We start from the raw sequence: 17,249 nt of genomic DNA on the forward strand, positions 1-17,249 counted from the left end.
AAACATAAAAAAAGTAATAGCTTCATTACTGATTAAGTAAAAAACTATTTCGATTATAAAAAAATTATTAATTATTTTTTAATAAGATAAAAATATATTTTCAATAAATTATTCAAAATATAAATTAATAATTATTTTATTTATTGATAGAATAATTTTAAATACCATTATTATGTGGTGGTGTGGCAAAATATTTTCTATTTTTCTTTAAAAATGTCCGACTAGAAGCCAGTGGGGTGTTGAAAAATCCTCGTGATGCAGTACGTTTTAATAAAGATTCCGTAGAAGGCGTGTGTTTTAATTCGCCCATTTGTGGTGTCCCAATATCATTAATACAATCGGGACTTACAAAATTAGCCCAGTAATCAGAAGGTATTTTCAATAAACTTTCAACAATTGCAGCTTGGGTTTTTGTTTCCGATAACATTGAAGTTGCTGAAGGTTCTTGAGAACTATAACCCACTAAAGTAGGCCCAAATACTTTAGCTAAATTACTTATCGGCATTTTACATTCTGGTGTAGATGATACACGTTGTAAGTGTAGAATTAAAAAGGCAAGAGTATCGCGGTTTGGTTGAGGAAGCTCTGATATGGCTTGATATAATGCTGCATCGGCATCCTGCTTGTCTGTTATTGTTGTTGCACGTACAAAATCTGCCCAGAGGCCTACAGTTATCAATGGCTCGCGTAATGACCTGTTGAAAAATAATTTTTTTTTTATTAGTAATTAAATTTTAATTGATAATTGCTAATTAATTATAAATGATAAGTTTATTTATTACCGTAAAAAATCTTTTAGAGTAGAACAAATAGTCGCAATGTCTATCTCTGATAAATTGGGAACGCCTTTGTTTTTTAAAAATTTTTCCTTCAAACATTTAACATCATTGGCACCACCGTTAACACGATACAATCCTTGTTCACTCATTCCACGTAATTCTACTTCGTTTATGCAGTGGACTACTATTGACGGTACCATTGGTGGTATCATAGGTGTATAATCAGCAATTGTACCCTTTAAAATAATTTAATAATTAATAAATAATACTTAAAATTTACATTGTACAAAAATTAGGTTTTTTAATAGACAGTTTAAAATTATTAATCTCAGTTAAAAATTGTTCCACTGATAATCCTTATATAATTAAAGATGAAAATAATTTTTGTTTTAAAAAATAAACTCAAGATTTATTTGAAAATAAAATCCAATAAGTTAATTTTATATGTGAGGTGTCTAGTTTTAAAATAAAAAATTTACAAAAAAATAGAAAATTCAATTTTTCATAAATTTTTTGAGTTCTATAGTTTCCCTAAAGGAGTAAATGCTGATATTTAAATTTGAAAAATTAAAATTAAAATCCGGTTGTTTTCAAAACTGAAAAAATTAGTTTTAAATCTCAATATTCATAAAAATTTTTTAACTAAGTCTGAAAAATTATTTGTTATTAATTTCTGTATTTTTAATTATTCATTGAACAATACAGAGCTTTTCTACTATGCCAAAATATATTTTTGAATTTAGCGAGAGTTTAGATTAAAATAAATTTGTTTTCAAACTATTGGAAAAAGATTTCGGTAAAATTTGAAATATCTCAGATTTGAAATTGTATAACTCAATAATAAATAACATAAATTATGATAGATTGTAAATAACTCGCTGAATTTTGAATTTTTCGGTTCAAAATTTTATCTTGTATTCATTATATATCCACAAATATATCGTTGAAACATTAAAACATACCATGCAGTAGTTTTGTTTAAAAAAATTCCCAAAAATTATCTTTTTTTAAGCGATCATACTAGTGATCTTCCTTGAGCCATTACAGAATTTTAATTTAAACTGTTTTATTCCGTAGAAATTTAATTATTTAAAAGGTAATTTATAATTACCTAGCTCCTGAAGTTGGTGCTTGCAATATATTTTATATCAGTTTCTATATATTTTAAGTACCAACTCCTGGAGTTTAATAATTAATAATTAAAATAAAAAAAAATACTTACAGTAATACCACGTTGGATCGGAGTAGTACCAGCTGGTACACAAGGCAGTGGTACCAAGTCCTTGCACTCAGAATGAGCAACAGCTCTACAATCCCGACACTTCAAAGCCATTTTACCGAACCTAATCCTCTTACCACAGGGTGAACATGTTTCTGGCTTAATGACAGATTTACCAATAAAACTGTGTGCTCTCATAGACTTGGTGTTAAAAGTGTAACCACCAATATTAGGACTTGGCTTGAACACATTTTCATTATCAGAACCTGAAGTAAAATTATCAGGCATTGGCGCTGACGGCTTAGTGTCATCAGCATCATTATTATAGTTATAATCGGGAACAATTCCTTTTTTTGACTTACGGTCACCACTTTTACGTCTTTTACGTAGACTGTGCAGTACATTATCATGTGGATCATTATTTTCATCACCAGCAATAGCTTCAATGACAGATGACGCAGTAACTGCGCCGTCTTTAGGTAAAACAACAGTTGTAGTTGCGATAATACGATCAGAAGTATTTAAATCAGCAATTTTATTCAAAGTACTACGACGTTTACGTGATGACCCTCCATACTCCCCACTAGGTCTATGTTCCTTCCACTCGCGATTCTTGAAATTCTGATTCAGCAACATACTGGCATCCAAATCGTCCTCAGATTTTGAGTAACAACTTAAATCACTCAGAATTGACCCCGTCGAGTCCAGCTCAGCAATTGTATTCAATTTATCGTTGTAATATTCCTTTGAATTTGTGTTACCACTATGACGTCCATTATTAAGAGTTGTGTTGTTTAAAAACTGCAATTTTTCTCGTGTCTCGTCATTTAAATTTCTACCTCCATCATTAAATAAGAAATCTCGTGCTAATGCTATTTGTCGCTCCAGTAAATTTCGTTGCTCCTCAGCAATACGTCTCCGACGTTTCTCTTCGTCCAGAAGACGACGTGCGTGACTTAATTTACGATCAAGGTCTGTTGATTCATGCCGTGATTTTTCTAATGCTGAATGCAATCGTTGACATTCTTGGACTGCTGATAACCATTTCTGACGCATTTCCTCTTGATTTATTGCAAATTGCAAAAATTCTAAGTCATAAATAAATAGTTTATTAATTATCGAATGTAAATTATTTCTAAATAAATTAATTTTAATTACACAGACTGAAATAAATAAAAAATAAATAAAATAAAAGCTAACCTTCTTCGCAGGATCCATTGACAAGGACATTTGTACATCGTACTAGCTCATCGTGAGTTGCTATTATTGACAAGGATGTCATTTTATATTAATTATTATTTAACTGTATAAATTTATTATTTAACACTACATTAAATGTTCTTGTTTCAATACTTATTAGGTAGATGCTTAAAACATTTAAGACGTTAACCCGTAAAAAACTGTTGAACTGTTGGTGGTAGAGGCGTCGTTTGCTCTGATTTGTTATTGGTTGTTTTTATTTAAAATAAACCAATAGAGCTGAGGGATTTGTAGGGTACTGATATCTAGTGATCTTATCAGAAACTCAGTCAAAAGTGGCGCTAGTGTAGTTGAACGGTTTTAATTTTTACGAGGAGCGCGCTATTTTGAATTTCAGCTCAACTTATTATTATTTATAATAATATTAATATATATGAGTGATAATGTAGCTAACAATTGTCAATTTTTTAAATCTTAAAATAAACAAATAAAAGTAAGTAGAATGAAAATTCAAAAATGCGAATTTATATAAATGGAAAATTAGGGCACATTAATAGGTGTACCAGAAAAATCTCTACCTTACGACAACTGAACTATAACCAGGCCTACCACAAGTAACTGCGCCACACAAGAACTATACCAGTTTTGAACACTACCCGCGAAAATCTCAACCAATCCACAATTCTACCACTGAAGAACTCTCTCACATTACAACTCTACCAGATTACAACCCTCCCAGAAACGAACTCGACCATAACAATCTCTACCATAAGCATCTCTACCACAATACAGGTCACCCATAAAAATGCCTACCATTAGCATCTTTACCATTTATATGACTACCATAAATAACTCAATCATATTACACATATACCAGAATCAATCACTACCAATAATATACACTACCAAAAAAAATCTCTACAATTTTTAAGCCTACCCAATGAAAACACTACCACGTAGTGAACACTGCCAGAAAAGTGACTTCTTTGTCATATGCTTATGTACCATGCGATATGAAATACAGAAAAAATTGATTAACGTATGTCGATAATGGAGATACCGCGCCGTATTATTATTATCTGAATAATACCTAGATAATATATTTGAATTATGACGACGAGTAAAAAGCAGTGCAAGCTTCGTATTTTTATTTTATTAATATTTAACTTTTTTATTTTATTAGAATGATACTTAACTAAGCAATTAAATTTTTTCTTGATTCACATAAAATTCACGAAATTATAAGTAATTTAGCTGCCATCATTAACAAGTTTAACTTTATTATTATTATTATTAGTAGTACGATTATTAAAAATCCAAACGTTAATATTTAATTACTTATTGTTATCATTGTTTGTCACAAGCGAACAGATGAACGATAGAAACGATAAAATCCACCAGACCAGAGTATGCATCTTCTACTTCAACGAATAAATTATTAATTATTACATAAGAAATGGAAAGAATAAAATTCATCTATTGTTTTTTTGCATTTTTTATTTTGTTATTAAAAAATATAATCGACATTTATCAAATATTATTGTTATATTTTAACTTATTTATGATTATTTTAGATTTAATATAGCAATCGTTACAGACTTATAGAATACATGACATTTAATAGAAATATTAAAATATTTATAGATTAAGAATTTAAAAAATGAGAGTAAGTTGAATGTAAAAAATTTTATATGATTAAACTAATTGTTCTATTGAATTTATAAAAACTATAAATAAGTTATAAAATTACTCATTATAATATTTTCAAAATATGGGAAATGCGAGGGAGTAAGTAGTAAGTTGTTTTTGAAGTAATCATTTTTTTTTATCTTATTGATAATTATCTTAAATCTAATAGTAATATCACTTAAAATTTTTTGCTTGCTTTTGGGGGGAATTATGATATGTACACTTCTCTTGTAGAGTCAACGTCCACGGCATACAGGACACGTTAGTCGATGGTTCCTAGTTACAGCTAACCGATCCGTATCTATTAACTGTCGGCCGAACTCACACCGTAAACATAAACATAAGTAGAAGCAAGGAATCACTCTAATTTTTGGCTAGTTCGATAGGCAAATAGCACATACTCCAGCTTCTATTCTTTCGTAGACACCGCCATCCTTATTTGCTGGTACCATCAAACCGTCATCTGCAATTATACATATAATAGAAAATGATCTTAACGAATACAATAATAAAGTAAAGCCTCGAATTAATTGCGGTAATTATGTTTCAGTTTACCTGTAAGTCACTAATATGAGCAAAAATAACACTTACAAAACTGAAGTATTTTATAAAATTCTAAAAATTATTATATTAAATTTATAATAAGCATGAATAAATAATAAAAAACTAATTATTTACACGCTCTCAATTTTAATAACATTTAAGATACCTTAAATATAATTTTTTTCAACTAAATATAAAGGATACAGCAAAATTCTAATAATAATTATGTTAAATTTATGACTATTGTGAATATCTTCAACGTAACTCATAACAATATTTTTTAAATTTTGAAAATGCGTGTGAGTGCGTAAAATGTTTAGTATTTTATAAGTTTTCGATGATTACTATATTAAACTTCTTATTATTATTAATTATGTCAAAAAGAAACTTATGATAGTACTTTTTAAATTTAAAAAATGCGACTGAGTGAGTGAAATGTAAAGTATTTTTTGATTTTCAAATTTTTTTGACACGAAATTTTGCGTTGAGGATTGAAAACAAGCATTAATTTAAAACGGGAAGTAACTATTTAGCACAAGAAATTATTTCTTACTCAAAAAATCATTTCTCACCCCAAGAAAATGTATGTATTGAATTCATAATGCATAAAACTTCGTGGTACAAGTAAAAATTTTTCACGCCAAGAAATTCTTTTTTTCTATTCTATTTTATAAATTCAGTAGTGATATTTCGGTTGTCGCATGACTGCAGGTTGCTTAGTATCATGTGATAAAAATTATAACTATATATATTACCGTAAAACCTCGAATCAGTTTTGCAGGTTGTCGTTTTTGTTCATGTTAAAGGAAAACTGAAACAGAATTACCGCACTAAATCGAGGTTTTACTGTATTATTATATTCGTTAAGATTATTTTCTATTATACGTATAATTGCAGATGACGGTGCGATGGTATATATACCAGTAAAGGGTGATGGCAGTGTCTACGAAAGAATAGAAGTCAACAGCTTTGACGATGATGAGTTGGCAGAAGAAAATGCTGGAGTATGTGCTGTTTGCCTTTTGAATAGGCCAAAAGTTATAGTGTTTCCTTGTTTCCACTTATGCTTATGTTTACGGTGTAACTTCGGCCGACAGTTAGTGGATGCGGATCACTTAGCTGTAAATAGAAACCATCGATCAACGTGTCCTGTATCCCGTGGACTTGTTAACTCTACAACAGAAGTGTATATATCATAATTTCTCACAAAAGGAAGCAAAAAAATATTGAGTGATTTTAATATAAGATTTAAAATAACTATAAATAAGTTAAAAAAAAATAATTACTCAAAAAATAACTTATTACTCACTACCTCGCATTTTCCAAACTTAAATTTTGAAAATATTATGATAAGTAATTTTAAAACTTATTGATAATTATTATTGATTTAGTATAATAATAATTTTAAACTTATAAAAACCTTTCTATTTTATGGAAATATTAAAATTATATATAACTAGAATATTTCTAATAGGAGCGACTGGAAAATGAGTTTTTTTAACTTTTATTGCTAACAATTGAAAATGTAATGTAACAGTTATTGATAATTTATAAGAACTTTTATATTTAGTAGAAATAAAAAAATTTAATATATTTAAAATCTTAGGACTGAGAGTGAGAGAATAACGAGTTACCTCCGAAATTACTTATTATAATTATAATTTTAGTACAGTAATTATTTTGCATTGACAAAATCCTTCTTATGTAACTCATTCGCTCTAACTTTTAAAATTTAAAAATATTATTATGAGCGACGTGAAACTTATTTATAATTGCTATGAATTAAACATGATAATTATATGGAATAGGCAATATCCTTAATATTTAGTAAACAAATATGATTTTAATATATTAAAAATATTATAAGAATGAGAGCAAGGAAATGATATTTTTCAAAATATTTATAGTTGTTATAAATTCAATGCAACAATTATCTGAATCTTATAAAATACTTACCATTTGACTCACTTACTTTCATTTTAAAAATTTTGAAAGTACTATAATAATATTTTTTTTGACTTTATTAATAATACTTAATAAGTAAATATAATAATTATCCGGATCTTATAAAATACTGAACATTTGACTTACTCACCATCATTTCCAATAGTTTCAATTTATAAATATTTGAATATTTGTACTGAATGTTAAGTATTCCATAAGTTTCAATCAATTATTATATTAATAAATCTATAATAATCATAAATAAGTTAAAATATAACAATAATATTTGATAAATGTCGATTATATTTTTTAATAATAAAATAAAAAATGCAAAAAAACAATAGATGAATTTTATTCTTTCCATTCCTTATGTAATAATTAATAATTTATTCGTTGAAGTAGAAGCTACATACTCTGGTCTGGTGGATTTTATCGTTTCTATCGTTCATCTGTTCGCTTGTGACAAACAATGATAACAATAAGTAATTAAATATTAACGTTTGGATTTTTAATAATCGTACTACTAATAATAATAATAATAAAGTTAAACTTGTTTATGATGGCAGCTAAATTACTTATAATTTCGTGAATTTTATGTGAATCAAGAAAAAATTTAATTGCTTAGTTAAGTATCATTCTAATAAAATAAAAAAGTTAAATATTAATAAAATAAAAATACGAAGCTTGCACTGCTTTTTACTCGTCGTCATAATTCAAATATATTATCTAGGTATTATTCAGATAATAATAATACGGCGCGGTATCTCCATTATCGACATACGTTAATCAATTTTTTCTGTATTTCATATCGCATGGTACATAAGCATATGACAAAGAAGTCACTTTTCTGGCAGTGTTCACTACGTGGTAGTGTTTTCATTGGGTAGGCTTAAAAATTGTAGAGATTTTTTTTGGTAGTGTATATTATTGGTAGTGATTGATTCTGGTATATGTGTAATATGATTGAGTTATTTATGGTAGTCATATAAATGGTAAAGATGCTAATGGTAGGCATTTTTATGGGTGACCTGTATTGTGGTAGAGATGCTTATGGTAGAGATTGTTATGGTCGAGTTCGTTTCTGGGAGGGTTGTAATCTGGTAGAGTTGTAATGTGAGAGAGTTCTTCAGTGGTAGAATTGTGGATTGGTTGAGATTTTCGCGGGTAGTGTTCAAAACTGGTATAGTTCTTGTGTGGCGCAGTTACTTGTGGTAGGCCTGGTTATAGTTCAGTTGTCGTAAGGTAGAGATTTTTCTGGTACACCTATTAATGTGCCAAAATTAGTACCCGGATTTTTTTAAATTTCATTATTTTTAATAATTAATTTATTTATTTTAAATAAATAAACTGTCTCATGTCTGCTACATTCACTCTCATTTAATGTATTTATTTTTAAAAATAATAGCTAAATTTTGCAAAATGAATATTAATAATTAAACGGTAAACTTAAATCTTCATTTTTTTGGTAATCAGTTTTTATAACTATTCCTTAAACATTACAATAGCAATGAAAATTATTTTATAATTACGGCAAAATAAATTGTTAAGATAACATAGTCGTAAATAGAAACAGTTTAGTTTGTTTTTTTTTGGATGAATAGTTTTTAAAAAATATATTCTACTTGGAGAATTCTGCCCTTACTTTTGGCTGCTTAATTATATTTTTAAACAATTTGGAAAATCCAAAAGTGCACGACTCATGATCCTCTTTTATTATGAAATAATAAAATAATAATAAAAAAATAGCGGGAAGCACGAATAAATTTAAAATATATACATTTTTCTTTTATTAGAATTTATTATGGTTTTTTTTTTTAATTATATTAGTATTTTTTTATAATTATAAAAGAACTTACTCAAAATATCTCGATTAATAACAAAAAAAAAACATATATGTAAATAAAAAAAAAGAATTAAATTGAAAAAATAGTTGCCGAAGTGAGGCAAAACAAATTTTTCGATCGTAAAGCACACTCTGATGCTTCGCATCATGAGTCGTGCAATTTTTCTTATCGTTAAAGTTCAATGAAATAAATATTTTTATAACAATCGTCAAATTCTGTCTTGTAATTTTTTTTTTTTCTAAAATATTCCAACGACGAAAAGATATGAAAAATTTTATTGAAGTTTAGCTGTTTATTAAAAGAGTGATGTCTTCAGTAGATAAAAAAGAGTATTATATCTGAAAATATTGAAAAATGTTGATGTTAATAATTATAAAATATTATTAAAGAAAAAAAACAAACAAAGAAATAACTATCTTTTCCCGCGAAATTTAAATATATTAATGATTTGTTCATATAAAACTTAGCATATTAAAGCAAGAATCTTATTTTATAGTTTGTAAATATTTGAAGGCACGCATTAAATGTTGATAGTCTTACAATGTTACGAAATTGAATCAGTTTAATTGGTTATACCAAAGAATTATGGTTTGGCAAATATCTTCCTTTTTTTTTTCTTTACAATAGAGATAATAAATAATAATCATAACAAATACTATTTTTGAAATTAAATAATTTAATTTTAATTTAAAATTAGAAAATTAATTAAATACTTAAATAAAAATCGGTCGATCGATTAACCCTGCGGGCCAGCCCCAGAACTTCTCCTTGAGTTCGAAAACATTGTTGTAAATACATTTTCGAGCTCTTCGAAAATATTTTTGTATGCCATTGTTTTAAAAAAAAAACCGTTTTTTAGCATTTCTTTCTCCCACGATATCTTTCGAACAAACTAACCGATTGAGATAGCTAAGGCGGCAATTAGTGCGTTTTATAAAGTTCTAGAGCTGATTAGATTTTGAAGTCTATCGTTCTACTCGTTTCTGAGAAGTCAATAAAAAAACTAATAAAAAAAAATTATTTTTTTTTGTAATTCGCAAATATTTTCGAGTCTACATGATAAAATGATCTGAAATTTTCAGGAAAGTTGACGGCCAATAAGCTCTTTCGATAACTATCTTAACCATCTCAATCGGTCAATTTATTAAAAAGATATGAAGAGTTTACATCCACACACACACACACACACACACACACACACACGCGCGCGCGCGCGCATGCGCACTCGGGCATCATTCTGAAAATAGTCAGAATAGCTTTGTAGGACCCCAAAACGTCGGCATCTGATGAAATCTCAATTTTCGAAATCGGGGTGAAAACAATAACTTCCCGAATTTTTAAAAGTTCACAATTTTCTTAGCGGGAAGTTAAAAATTGACTTTTTTTTTATGAAGAACATTGAAAAATCGACAGTGTCGCTAGGCGAAGACCCCGTTAAAAGATGAGCCTTTAATATTAATATTTAAAGGTGGCGCTTCTCGACTTTCTATTGCTCATTTAAATAACATAGGAAAAAATTGTTTTTCAACTTTGGAATGTTGTAACTTGATAACAAATCGCTGAATAAGATTGATCAAAATATGTTCTTTTAGGAGATTAAATGCTCTATAAAAAAAGTTTAGATAAAGATTTTCGTAAGCCAAGCTGTTTCGAAGATATCAAGCCTCAAAGTTGAACCTATTCAAAATTTTTGGATTATTTATTTTTAAACGTGACAAAATTAATCTATACAATTATAAATGATTATCGGTTGATTACTTGGCATATCTTAATAATAAGTATGATATCTTAACTATTAAGATATTAAATTTACGGAAAATTTAGGTTTTATTATTGAAAAACATTGGTTTCAATAGAATCGCAGTTCTAATTGAAAGTAATCAAAATATCTAGTCAATATTAATCGATATTTAATTAAATAGAATAAAATGCTCAAGTATATAATCAATTTGTAATAAAGACTCTAAAATTTTGTCACTGTTTAAATGATGACTATATATATTTATTATAAATAATATATTTTTAATATAAATAAGATCTTATTAAAAAGCATCAACTCCATCACCATATTTAATATGAAGAAATTATATTTTCAGTGTATAAATTTTAATTGAACTAATTAACTATCACCTTATATACTATATGAAAAAATTATAGCTATTGCAGTGTAATGTTTTAATATGAATTTAATAAACTAATTAAAATAATACAACAATACATCAGGTGGAAATGAAATCTAGATCAATTTCAATGGAATAAAACTTTATAATACAAAATAGCTTCCAATTTCGAAATGCACCTGGATCTGTATCACGTTTTAAAGCTCACGTTTAATGGTTACGGTCAATTGCTATATATCCAATTCTATTTACAAATAATAGATTAAATTTCTATCAGTACAATAGTCCTATTGATAACAATAAAATCAATATTTCAGATATGGTTTTTTTTTTTTTTTTTTTTTTTTTAAATTACTATAAATTGGTGATCGGAAGTTATTGAGCTTGAGAAATGGAGAATAATTGAGTAATGGAAGTTTATAAAATGGTTGAGAGAGAAAGAGTATAAATAGTAATTAGTTTAACGACACAAATGGATAGAACGAGTGGACGTAGATCGAGTAGTGGCCGTATCGGAAGCGACACACTCACTGGGACATCAAAGCCAACAAGCTCACTATATATATCTAATAGGATAGTATGGAGTTGTATAGAGACAGTAGCAGTCATGGATGTAAGCTAAGCTAAACCTACGAATGTCCGTAGCACCCTGATAACAGAATTAACGTTTCAAATAGCTCTTGCCACTGAGTTACGTTTTGCTTATCAAGTTGTATATTAATAGATATTTATAAAACTCAATTATCCGCATTAATAGTTTACTATTTGATTTATAAACTGATTGATTGCATTAAGAGGAATTTGAGGTTTTGGACTATTATTTTGGGCGAATTATTATTATTATTATTTTTTTTTTTCTAGAATATTCCAACGTTGTGTACGATTCAGATCTTGTGAAAATCAGTATTTCTGAAAATATTGAGTTACACACTTTTGCTTGTACTTATACAAACCTATAACTACAATTATAAAAAAATTTTTAAAATTATCTTAGTTTTTCTCAAAAAAATTTTCGAAAATACAGGAAAATTAAATTTTTTTAAATATTTTATTTTTGAAAAAATAGTTAACTTCATCCAAGAAAATTATAGTCTTCTGAATTTTCTTTCTTGATTCAATAAAAATATAACACTTGATTCAAAAACTTTATTTTGGTTCGAGACAGAAAATTCTATTGCTCCAAAATTTATTTTTGAAGCGAAATCGAAAATTCCTTGATTGAAGAAAAAAATTCTTGGCTAAAGAAAATTAGTCATCTCACTCCAAAAAACTACCATTTTGAACGAAAAAAAGTTTACTTTTATCGATAAACTTTTTCTTGCCTTAAGAAAAACATTTTCTTTCTTCAAAAAATTAACGTTTTGAATGAAAAAAAGTTTGCTTGGACCAAGAAAAAAAATTTCTTGCTTCAAAAGCTTGCTTCTTTAATAAAAACGACAAATTTGCTCAGTCAGAAATGTATTCTCTCCGAAAGGTTGACGTGTCGGTCTTTTTAACTTCCCGCTAAGAAAATCGACGATTTTCAAAAATTTTGGGAAGTTATTGTTTTCACCCCGATTTTCAAAAATTGAGTTTTCATCAGATGTCGACGTTTTGAGGTCCTAGGAAGCTATTCTGACTATTTTCAGAATGATGTCCGTGTGTGTGTGTGTGTGTGTGTGTGTGTGTGTGTGTGTGTGTGTGTGTGTGTGTGTGTGTGTGTGTGTGTGTGTGTGTGTGTGTGTGTGTGTGTAAACTCTTTGTAACTTTCGAACTAATCAATCGATTTGGACGGTTGAGGTGGCAATCGAAAGAGCTTGTTGGCTATCAACTTTCCTGAGAATTTCAGATTATTTGATCCAATAGACTCGAAAATATTTGCGAATTACGAAAAAAAAAAAAATTTTTTTTTTAAATTTTTTATTGATTTCTCAAAAACGACTTATACGATCGACTTCAAAATCTAATCAGCTCTAGTACTCAATAAAACGCGTCGATTGCCACCTCAAACATCAAAATCGGATAATTCGTTCGAGAGATTTCGTTGGAGAAAGAAATGGTGAAAAACGGTTTTTTCTAAATATTTTCGAAACGACTGACGCAATCGATTTCAAATTTTAATCAGCTCTAGAATTCAATAAAACGCGCCGATTGTCACGTTAACTATCAAAATCGATTGATTAGTTCAAAAGATATCGGCGTTGAAAAGTTAAAAAAATAACATTTTATGTTATTTTTTCCGGATAAATCATAATATAACGTACTAAAATGTGCCTGATATCATACCAACTCATCTTTTTTATGGTTTCTTTTGATCATATAATGTCATCGAACTTGGTTTTTAGTTTAAATCATATTATCAACTAAAAAATCGATAAAACGTAGTTTTTAATATTTTTATCGGATATTTCATATTTTATTGTTTCTTACATGAGTCAGAACTTATTTAAATCTTGATTTTGATCCCTGACATTGATTTCTGCCTTAATACACTTATTTTACTGAACATAATCAGGAACTAAATTTTAAAAACCGCTTCATTGATGATTTTCGATTCTTAAATTTTCAAACTTCAGCATAACAGGTAACTTGAGAGCTTGAAAAGATCATAAAAAAACAATTGCATGTGATAGCATTTTCTACACTAATGTTTTCGAGCTCTTTGAGGTCGAAAACAGCGGGAAGTTTTGGGGCTGGCCCGCAGGGTCAACCGACGCCCAGATTTTTTTTTTTATCTGAAACGTATTTTGTTGTTTTTTTATTTCGAGAAAAATTATTCAAGTAACCATTAATAGTAAATATTAAGGTCATACTGTACTATAAGATATACTATAGTACAAGCCATACATGTATTTGATACTCTGTCAGATGACAGAGGAATACTCGAACAAAATCGCATTTAAATTTGGAATATAACAATTCTAAAGTATCTATCTTACCACACGGAGAAAACGAGTCTCGAAAATATAGTAATAATTACAATATTTTAGTAAAATTTACTAACAGAAATGAATAAATACATTTCATTTTGTAATTATTCCAAAACGTTTAGTAAAATTTACAGTTCAGTAATTATTACAATATGCAGATTTTAAAAATTCCTATACGCAATAGATTTTTTACTATCATGATTGAATTTTTTTTAAACAGAGTTGTAAATTTTATTACATTAATTTTTAATAAATACAATACAACGGAAAGTATATTTTACAAAGCAATATAGTAAATATTACATTTCTGAGATTTGATAAATTATTGAACGGAATATAAATTTTGCTATTCATGAAATAAAATTTACTACGTGTATTATGAATTTTATTATGCGCATAAGAAATACTACTACATAGTATACAAAAATTACTAAACGTTTAGTAATTTTGTATTATGTTGAAACCATATCGTTGTAACCCGGCGTGCGCTCCACTCAGTTCTGCCCAAACCGCTTTGGAATAGTGTGTACTGTTAACCTGTTTTCAGGAAGCATAACCTATAAAATTGTATAGTGATTATTTGAGTGAAGGTGAAATATATATGCATGTGCTTGTGATTATTATATATATATATTATAATATTATATATTATATATTATTATAAGTTATTATTATTTACTTTTTAATATTTATTATATTATTATATATAATCATAATTAATGTCTTTTCCTACAAATACACATCATATTGTACTATGACAATAACTTTTTAAATTAAATGTTTTGTTATAACAATAATAGCAAATTGAATCATTTATTTATCCTTTATAGACTCACTGAATTTTTTATGATGAATAATTTTTAAATTAGATAAATAGTTATAAATCTAGTTAACACTAAATTGTCAACTAGTGTACAGTCAACTATGCTCGAATCAATGATTTCAAATTAATTAATTATACTTTAAAAATTTAATTGTTTATAAATCTTTATAATAGTCACATATATATATTTGTTTATAAGTATGAAAAGATTCATGTATTAAGATAAAAAAATGCATTATGCATTTATTAATAATTCGTATAAATATATTATTTTTTACAATCAGTTAATTTTATTTCTTACTTTTCAAATTACGGAAGCTTATTGTAATTATTAATTGCAATTATTCCTAAGCAGGTTTTGTACTATTCCATATTTGCGATGTATATTTTACTAAAGAGTATAGTAAATATTCCAATATTCGTACTTTAAAAATTACTAAACGATTTACAATTATTCCTAAGCAGGTTTTGTACTATTCCATATTTGGGATGTATATTTTACTAAACAGTATAGTAAATATTCCAATATTCGTACTTTCAAAATTACTAAACGACTTACAATTATTACTAATGAGGTTTTATACTATTTCATATTTGAGATGTATATTTTACTAAGCAGTATAGTAAATATTCCTTTATCCGTATTGTAAAAATTACTAACCACGATAAGTAAAATATACTAATGTGATTAATAATATTTCCTATATTTTCAAAAGCGGTTCAACATTACAATCTAAATATAGTAATTTTTACCCATATTTTTTAGTAAAAATTACTATATTTTTTTCTCCGTGCAGGCACACTACAAGTGGCTGGGCGTGATTTCGTGGTGAGCACCGAACTACTCCCACTGCTGCTGCCTAGCACCGGTGACTTTCCCTTTCTCCATATCTATCTTTTCTCCCAAGAAATTTTTTCTCTTCGCTTAAGCAGCTTAGTCCACTTAATTTACTCTTAAGTGTAGTAGGGGGAAATTAACTACCGGATTTTTTTTATTGATAATATGTAAAAAAATGCGTAGATCACGAAAATAATAATAAGAAAGCTCAATCCAGCCGCGTTTTTAAAATAAATAATAAAATAACAATAGGTAAGCCGAGACACCGTGTATTTTCATAAAAAAACTTCTATCTACTAATGTAAATCTTATGATGACTGGTGTTAAATTAAAGGGCGATAAATTCCGAATAAGAAAAGTCCAAAACCAATCTCCTGGAGCTTATTATTTTCGCGGAAAAAATTAATTAAAAAAACAAAATAATTGGTTGTTTACATTTTATCACGCTGTCGGTAACAGAGCTGCAGAAACAGAGCTAGAGGGAGCGTGCAAATTTAATTACTATAGCATTTGTGTAATGACATTTTAAATACTTTCTTCATAATCTCTGTCCTTGAAAATTCAACTAATAATATTTTAACGAAATACATTCCATCGTAATTAATGACGTTGCAGTTTTAACATTTTATTACTCCTTTGTAAGTTTTTAATTTTCCTAAATTTAAAATTTAATCCCGCAATATTATTTACCCCTAGTTAAATAATAAGAATAAATTTTTAATTTTTGTGCTGATCAAAATAACAAAATTAGTACTAATTTATTAATAAAATTCAAAAATTAAAAAAGTTTTAATTTCAATAACATAGAATGGTGAAAACATTTTAAATTGCAGTTATTCTTTTCTGTAAATTATAAATTTAAAATTTGATTGACGGCTAAGTACTACAACGATCGTAAAACCGTAAGTAGAAAGTATTTTTTTTTTTTTTTTTCATTTATTAACATGATAATAATAATACTCGCGTGAAATTATTTTTTCGATTATTTATTAATTTAATTTTTTGGAAAGATATTAAATTAATAAATTAAAAAAAAAACAAAAAAAAAAAAAATTATTTTCCATATCACAAAATGGTGAAAACATTTTAAATTGCAGTAGATGACAACCACTGAGCCCGGGCTTGCACGCTCCCTCTAGCTTTGTTACCGACAGCGTGATAAAATGTAAACAACTAATTATTTTGTTTTTTTAATTAATTTTTTCCGCGAAAATAATAAGCTCCAGGAGATTGGTTTTGGACTTTTCTTATTCGGAATTTATCGCCCTTTAATTTAACATCAGTCATCATAAGGTTTTACATTAGTAGATAGAAGTTTTTTTATGAAAATACACGGTGTCT

At 27.5% G+C, this 17,249-nt stretch overlaps 1 protein-coding gene across 1 annotated transcript; it reads right to left on the reverse strand.

The window, feature by feature from the left end:
* Nucleotides 1-3: 3 nt before the first annotated feature.
* Nucleotides 4-3,428, reverse strand: LOC103570528 (rac GTPase-activating protein 1). Its single transcript, XM_008548303.2, has 4 exons — nt 3,199-3,428; nt 2,002-3,086; nt 783-1,015; nt 4-695 (listed from the first exon to the last, which is right to left on the reverse strand). Exons 1-4 carry the CDS (start codon nt 3,278-3,280, stop codon nt 158-160), a joined length of 1,938 nt encoding a protein of 645 aa, XP_008546525.1. The 5' UTR covers nt 3,281-3,428; the 3' UTR covers nt 4-157.
* Between the last annotated feature and the right edge of the window lie 13,821 nt (nt 3,429-17,249).

This window comes from Microplitis demolitor, chromosome 9 (assembly GCF_026212275.2).
Source record: "Microplitis demolitor isolate Queensland-Clemson2020A chromosome 9, iyMicDemo2.1a, whole genome shotgun sequence".
Classification (NCBI taxonomy): Eukaryota; Metazoa; Arthropoda; class Insecta; order Hymenoptera; family Braconidae; genus Microplitis; species Microplitis demolitor.